The sequence below is a fragment of the Sander lucioperca genome, chromosome 15 (assembly GCF_008315115.2).
Source record: "Sander lucioperca isolate FBNREF2018 chromosome 15, SLUC_FBN_1.2, whole genome shotgun sequence".
Lineage (NCBI taxonomy): Eukaryota > Metazoa > Chordata > Actinopteri > Perciformes > Percidae > Sander > Sander lucioperca.
In genome coordinates this window covers 18896583-18903991 of record NC_050187.1, presented here as the reverse complement: position 1 = coordinate 18903991, position 7409 = coordinate 18896583, and the positions used below count along the sequence as shown (strand labels likewise).

General features: G+C 42.2%; 1 protein-coding gene across 1 annotated transcript; it reads left to right on the top strand.

The window, feature by feature from the left end:
- The first annotated feature begins 342 nt into the window (after nt 1-342).
- Nucleotides 343-2204, top strand: LOC118493180 (ubiquitin carboxyl-terminal hydrolase 37-like). The gene is made up of 6 exons (XM_035991993.1): nt 343-398; nt 501-787; nt 942-1073; nt 1182-1299; nt 1392-1543; nt 2061-2204. Exons 4-6 carry the CDS (start codon nt 1189-1191, stop codon nt 2167-2169), a joined length of 372 nt encoding a protein of 123 aa, XP_035847886.1. The 5' UTR covers nt 343-398; nt 501-787; nt 942-1073; nt 1182-1188; the 3' UTR covers nt 2170-2204.
- Nucleotides 2205-7409: the final 5205 nt, after the last annotated feature.

Sequence of the window (7409 nt, the reverse complement as noted above, 5' to 3'; positions counted from 1 at the left end):
TTATATTAAACTAATTTTAGTAGTTTGTAGGAATTATATTTGGACTTGCAAGTTGTAAATGTCACCAAAGATGTTTGACATTGTTTATTCTAATTTTCATTGTTTTTGTTTCCACCACCAAAAGGAAAAGCAAAGGTTTCCTACTCGTCTTTTTGTTTGCTAGCACATTCAGTGCCTTAGACAATTACATGAGTTTTGGGCATGAGTTCTCCTAGTGTTAATACAACACTGTATTTTACCTTTACCAGACAGTCACTTCAGGCTGATTTATCTATTTGTGTTTTGTCTCCTGTAATACATTAAGTTCACAATAAGAACAAACTAACAGTATTTCTCTTTGTCACCAGTGTTGTGAGTCAAAAAAGGCTCAGAAGCTTCAGTGGTGGCACTGTTGCAGGGTACGTATGTTTGACACAAAGTGCAGCACTCAAAATGAAACAGACATTTATGAGTTGATTGTCTTTGCGTGATTTAATCAGATTATTTGTGTACTCCAACAGAAAAGAAATCGGGTCGCACCAGCTCCTGAAGAGCAGAGTCCAAATGTGCAAAGCCCGGAGGGGCAGAGCCCGAAGGTGCAGAGTCCGAATGTGCAGAGCCCGAAGGTGGAGAGCCACTCCACCACCTCCCACCAGGACAAGGTGGTGGAGTTTAAAGGCCTCACAGAGGAAGAGGAAAGACCGCTGGAGGAAAACAAGTCAGTTCTTCCGGCTGTGCCCAAAAAGAAGAGAGAATATGCCGTCTCTACCACTAAGACACTCAGACAGCAGCTGGTCAAGTATCTTGGGTGAGTACATCATAATATACACACACAAGAAACAAGGCTATATTTATCAAAAACAGGTAAAACAGAGCTCCTGGGAGAAAATGAGCTGCAGTTTGAGAACATGCCATTGAAGAATTGATGATATTGACATGTGCTTGTCTTGTTTATATGCCAGGCTCCCCAACCCAGCACAGATATGCTATTTAAACTCCTACCTGCAGAGCCTCCTGACACTGGAGGATTTTGTTAAAGCCATCAGCCGTCAGTAGGAGGTCTGGAGGTTGATCCCTGAGGCTGCACTTGTGAGGTACAGCACCCCTCAGACACAACCACTAATTATATCTATAAGTTGTACCCTGAACACCCAAATCTTAATGGTAGAGTCAATGCCTCTGGCCCCTTTTACCCACTCCAGATCATTTATGGACATCAAAAGGGCTCACTTCTCTGGCGATGCAAGACATAAAATCCACTTCCTCAGTGCATTCAAGATGGCGATTTGGTCTCCAGAGTTCCGGGATCTTCGCCAGAAGGTGAGTAATCAGGTTTTATGGTTTGTTGTTTTCAACACTTCTTGATAGTTTCCCCTCTGTATATTCATTTGTATAATTGCACGTATCTGCAGGATGCTCATGAGTTCCTCACCTCCATGCTGGAGCAGATAAGATGTTTGAGCCCACGGCTTCAGGTGATGGCAGCCAGCATGGGCAGATCCTACAGCTGTCCGGTGGAAGATCACATGGTGTTTAAAATGGTTAACACCAGGACCTGCAAGAGGTACAAATACACAGTTGCACACAACCCACATACACACACACACACACACACACACACACACACACACACACACACACACACACACACACAAACACACACGCGCGCACGTACACACAAACACAGACACACACACAGACACACACACACACACACACACACACACACACAGGTTTGTGGCACTGTCTTTGTGGGGACCCATCATTGACATAATGCATTCCCTAGCCCCTTACGCTAACCTTAACCATCACAACTAAATGCCTAACCTTAACCCTTACCCTAGCCCTAACCATAACCTAATTCTATCCGTAATCCTACAACCAAGTCTTAACCCTCAAACAGCCCTTTAAACTTGTGGGGTCCAGCATTTTGGCCCCACAAAGCTGTCAGGACCTCACAAGTATACTGGACTCCCGGTTTTTGGACCCCACGAATATAGTTAAACAAGCCCACACACACACACACACACACACAGCAGTATGCAGCACTATTACAACTGTATTGTCCTTTTAATATGTAGGTGTGGTGTAGGATCCAGCAGAGAGGAGGAATTTACAAACCTCTCCCTGGACCTGGTACCTGGAGGCGGAACCGTGGAGCAGATGCTCCAGGATTACCTGATGGTATGAAACACCTCTCCTCATTCATTCACACTAGAACCGACTGAGATGCTGTGATCATATGATGTAGAAAACACTGACACATTTCTATCCCACCACTGCTTGTGTCAGCCTGTGTGTGGATACATAGTTGTTTTGCTGTCATGTATGTAAATCCAGTATAGAAGTGGAATCATGTTGGTCCTGTGCTGTTCTGCAGGAGAAAGAGTTGGAGTACAACTGCGAGTGTGGTGTCACCACGTCATGCCAGCGCTTGTCATTTCTGACCCTGCCAAAGTGAGTGACATCACATCCATCACAAATGACTAAACTCTTGATAACAGTGCTCAGTGATGATACTGGATAACCCAGTGGTATCAAACTGGGTTTCACTGACCCAAAGGAGTGATTGTTTTACTGATTGATTTAACATAGAAAACACCAATAGAATTTGTAAGCCATATTTATCACGATTGTGACTGTCTGTTGTTAGTGTTTCCTGTTTTATTTTGAAGTCTTGTTTTCCTCCCTAGTCTTGTCTGGTTTTACTTCCTGTCTTTGTTTTCCCGCCTGTTTGATTGTTCTGCCCCGCCCTGATTTGTTCCACCTGTTGTATCACCTGTCCCTTGTTAGTGTTCGTTACCCTGTGTATTTAGTCTCTGTGTTTCCATTGTCTTTTGTTGGAGTCTCACTTTATGTTAGTTGTGGTGATCGCTGTCATTTAGTTCCTTGTCTTCTGTAATAAATCTCTTTTTGAACTGCATTTGGGTCCAAGCCTCATCTCTACCCTGACAATATTCTTTCATTTTTTCTTTCTGAAGTTCACTCCGTCCTTCCAGCTTAAAAAGGTCCATGACCCCATTGTCCTGCTCAGAGAGCTGGTGGTGTCCTCCAACCAGGTAAAGAACAACTAAATGACCTGATAGCAAACAAAAACATCAGACTGGGGTTGATCTGAGTAAAGGTGTGGACTGTGTGTGCACTGACTGTGTTTTTTTTCTCAGGCTGGTGGCTGCTACAGTCTGGTCAGCACCATCAACCACATCTCCCCAACAGCAAGAAGTGGTAAGATAATCAATTATTTTATTTATACTTCATAATTGTAAAACATCATGCCTTATGCATGTGCTTTTTATTTTTATTAAGAGAGTCCAAGACAAATATAAATATTTCCTGACTGCTTCCTCTCCTGTTAGGACACTACATATGTGATAGGGTTGATCCAGATGTGGGACAGAAGGACCCAACTGACCACTGGTTCACCTACAACGATGCAAAGGTCACTGAAAGAAGCGCTGACTCTGTGTGGCCAGCAGAAAAAAAACCCCTCCTACATCCTGTTCTACAAAAGACAGGTAAGAGGAACACACTTTAACATGCACTGAAGTGAAATACATCATGGAGAGACAAACACAACAGATGCACTTCAGACTGATTACAGTTGAGAAGAGGGATTTAGAAACGCTGTTTATTGTAAGTGTGTTTCTCTTCTCAGGACTAGACGGTGGGATGCTCCTTAAGTTCTCTGGAAACCCATCGGCAGGGATCTGAACATACAACTGTTGTGTCAGGCTCTGGATGGGGTCCAGAGGACCAACTGTGGGGCATGACAAGGTGTGTGTCCAGTGACTGGACAGTCTACAGGACAGGACATTTAACGTGGATGTTGAATACAGTTGTGGCTTGCTTTTTGGGGAAGATGGTAAACTAAAAGTAAATCACTCAATACACTTTAGTTTACTATTTGTGTAAATAAATAATTGAATATTCAAGATTTTCTATTTTTGTATTTTATCAGCAATAATATGGGTATTGTTACATCAATAGGGATTGTTTATAGTACCTGCAGCATCTGCAATGAAACAGCTGTGGAAGGTAAGTTTGCACAGGTAAATTATATGTATACTGTATGTATGGTCACCCATTAAAGATTTCTGCTTTACCGGTATAATTATATCAAACTATATATCATAACTGTCTATACTAATATCAAGTTTTTTTCACATTGTGGTAACTGTTGCTGTTTTAATTTCAACTGTGAGCTAGTAAACATTTATTCAGTTAGCTACATGACATGTTTACTGAACTCAAGTAGAAAATGAAACACTTCTAACTGGCTTTGGACACTACCCATGTTTTTTTTTAAAGTTTTTTTTGAGGGATTTTTCCACCTTTTTAATAGACAGGTCAAATATGAAAGGGGAGAGAGAAGGGGAAGACATGCAGGAAACCATCACAGGTTGGACATGAACCCTGGACCCTCTGCGTCCAGGAACAAACCTCCATATAGGTGCACCTGCTCAACCAACTGAGCTAACCGGCCACACTAATTTAAGATCGCCATCACAATCTCTAACCCTAGCTAACATTACAACCTCAAACAAGGAAAACACTACCTTTCAGTGGAGGAAAGGCCATATACTCAAAAAAATACCCTCTCTTCCAGGAGTGCATCTAGATAGGAAGTTTGTATAACACAGGAAGTCAGGGAGTCCCTAATGGAGCTCGCTAATGGCAGAGCAGAGAAAAGCTGTACAGACACAGATAACGTATGACAAACACACAAAAGTGGAACTGCAGTGTGCAATAACAACCTTAAGTGGAAAACAACTATATAAAAACAAATTCATAATAGCATGAATTCTACTACTATCCAAATAAAAAGAATCATAAGCCTTGTGACATAAGACTCTTTTTCACCTTCAAGAATTTCCAGTAGTGTTTCCCATCATTATGGACACGGAGTCAGATTTTAACCATTGGTTAAACTTTGCAAAGACATGAAAGGATGTCTCAGAGCATACATGTTTAAGTGTTTTGGTATTTTTGTGTTGTGCACATTGAGGTAGTGCACCTAGGCCAAGGTTTGCCCTTCATTGGTGGGCAGTGGAAGACGTGTGTGTGTGTAAGACACACAGTAACGAAGGTGTAAAAATACCATACTGCTCCAAGATAAACCCTCTCTCCCACGGTCTGACATTTACAGAGGCTGGAGCGTGGGAGTGTGTGAGGGGGTTGCCCTATGAGTGTGTGTGTGTGTGTGTTTGTGTGAGAATGAGGTTTCCCTCCACCTGAGAGAAAAGCTCCATTGATGTAAGCTGGTGCTCCTGTCCCTGTGTCAAGTGTGGACCAGGGTCAGTAGGAAACTCTGGGATTTTCCACAGGTACACTGTGTGTGTGTGTGTGTTTGCATGTTTCCCATGTGTGCATAGAAATGTATGACGTTTTAAAGTGTGTGATTCTTGCGTAATTGAGAGGGGAAATCTGTTTTCATGCCGCAGAGCTTTAGGAGGGGGATGTATGCCTCTCTGTGGGCCCCATGTCAGCTAAGGATGTCTCAGAGTACAAGAAGAATCATAGAAAGTTGTTGTGTACATAGGCTGATCTGAGGCACCTTAACACACAGCTTTTAAAGGGTTCACTGAAAAACTTAATCATACAGCAGATCATTACATTTCTTTGTGAAGAATGATTTTTACCTCTAAAAAATGTATTTTAATATAATGACAGTCAGGCTTCTTAGCCCCATCTACTGGTATGCCCACCAATTTAAAAAAAAAAATCATACATACACGAATGGCTATAACTTCATGAGGCATATAATATAGCATTGTCAGTGTTATAAAAAAGGTTTATACAGAAATATGAAATATGGGCTTTGTCGTGCGCCCGGATAGCTCAGTTGGTAGAGTGGGCACCCATATATAGAGGTTTACTCCTTGACGCAGTGGGCCCAGATTTGATTCCGACCTACGGCCCTTTGCTGCATGTCATTCCCCCCTCTCTCTCTCCTTTCATTTCTTCAGCTGTCCTGTCAATAACGGCCTAAAAATGCCCAAAAAATAATCTTAAAAGAAAAAGAAAAAAATAAATATGGGCTTTGTTCAAAATCACTCCCTCATTTCCTCATTCACTTCTCCATACAAATGCATGCCATGGACTTTTTTTGTTTGATTGCTTGAATTTTTAGGTGCAAATAATTTTAAGTGCATACATTTTTATACTAAATACAATGATGGACAGTAAATACAGTGGATTATACTGTATAAATAGATAATGGTTTTAGACATTACCATGTTACTGTAAATAGTTTCATTCCCACATAAATTAATAAATATAATCTGCACCATCACTTTGGCAGATGGGGACTAAATCTGTACTAACAGAACATTTGCATGTGGCTCGAGTTCATTAAAAAGCAAAGAAAAAAAAGCTTTCAAAAATGTAAGCTGTTTTTTCTTAAAAGCTGCCGTGTTTGACATTTCCATATCCAACACAAACAGCCCTTAACCATCAGCCTTTGCTCCAGCCTTGTCACCTTTTCCAGCAGGCCCCCGCCAGCGAACTGTCAGGTCAATAAAATATGACCTTTGGCAGTGTATATCTGATAAAGTTCCTCACTTTATGTGGTGACAGCCTGTATTTGTAATTTACCAGGCTTCAATAAAGGAGCACTCAGCTCCTTTTCCCTCCTCTGGCTCAGTAGTTTGTGACAGGCGGGCAAGTGGAGGAGCAGCCCAGTCAGTGACCCGCCATGGTTGATGTTCATCACAATGACACTGACCTACTTAACTGCCATCTCTTGGATGTCAAAGAAATCACTGCCTGACATTTAGAGAAAAGCTTGGTCAATATTAGTCAGGCATGACAAATAATAACCTGCACTCCTGCTGATACAAGTGACTGCCGGCTAAATAAAAGAGAAAAGAGACTCTTTACTGGGTAGCACCCGTGCCTTATTCTGCATCTGATTGGTGTTGTATTTTAGAAGGTAGGTTCATTTGCTTACTAAGTGTTCTCAGAACATACACACACACACGCCTAAGTAGAGTTCCATCAAGACTGACGTCTCAACTTGAATGAGACACAGATTGATGGTGGTGAGGCAAAGAAGGCTTCTCCGCCGCGTACTTAGTAGGAGGCGAATGTGGGAGGCAGTGACCCGGAGCAAAGGTCTCATCAGTGCCTGTCCCTGTCTGAGGCCCCTCTGCCTGTCAAAGTCACATTTTAATCGCAAACATAATTTGAATTTACACTAATGAATACAAATGACTCCCAGGACTCCACAAGCTGAGAGTAATAAATTATTATCGCTGCTAACAATCGCATTTCTGGAGCCCTTTTTCAATTAGCCGCCCCTGTGGAGATGATCATGGAGGGCCCGCTCAAATGAAGATAAACGATGCCCCTCGCAATGCCGTGCGTCTGCTCCTCTGATTTAATAGCTTTCTAATTCAGGAACATCTTCGACGTGACGAGGCGTGAGGCCT

Excerpts from the sequence above, each read along its gene's own strand:
- LOC118493180 (XM_035991993.1), top strand. The coding sequence starts at position 1,189 with ATGGACATCAAAAGGGCTCACTTCTCTGGCGATGCAAGACATAAAATC. Across the intron at positions 1,300-1,391 it reads TCCGGGATCTTCGCCAGAAG|GATGCTCATGAGTTCCTCAC; the intron begins GTGAGTAATCAG and ends ACGTATCTGCAG. Across the intron at positions 1,544-2,060 it reads AACACCAGGACCTGCAAGAG|GTGTGGTGTAGGATCCAGCA; the intron begins GTACAAATACAC and ends TTTAATATGTAG.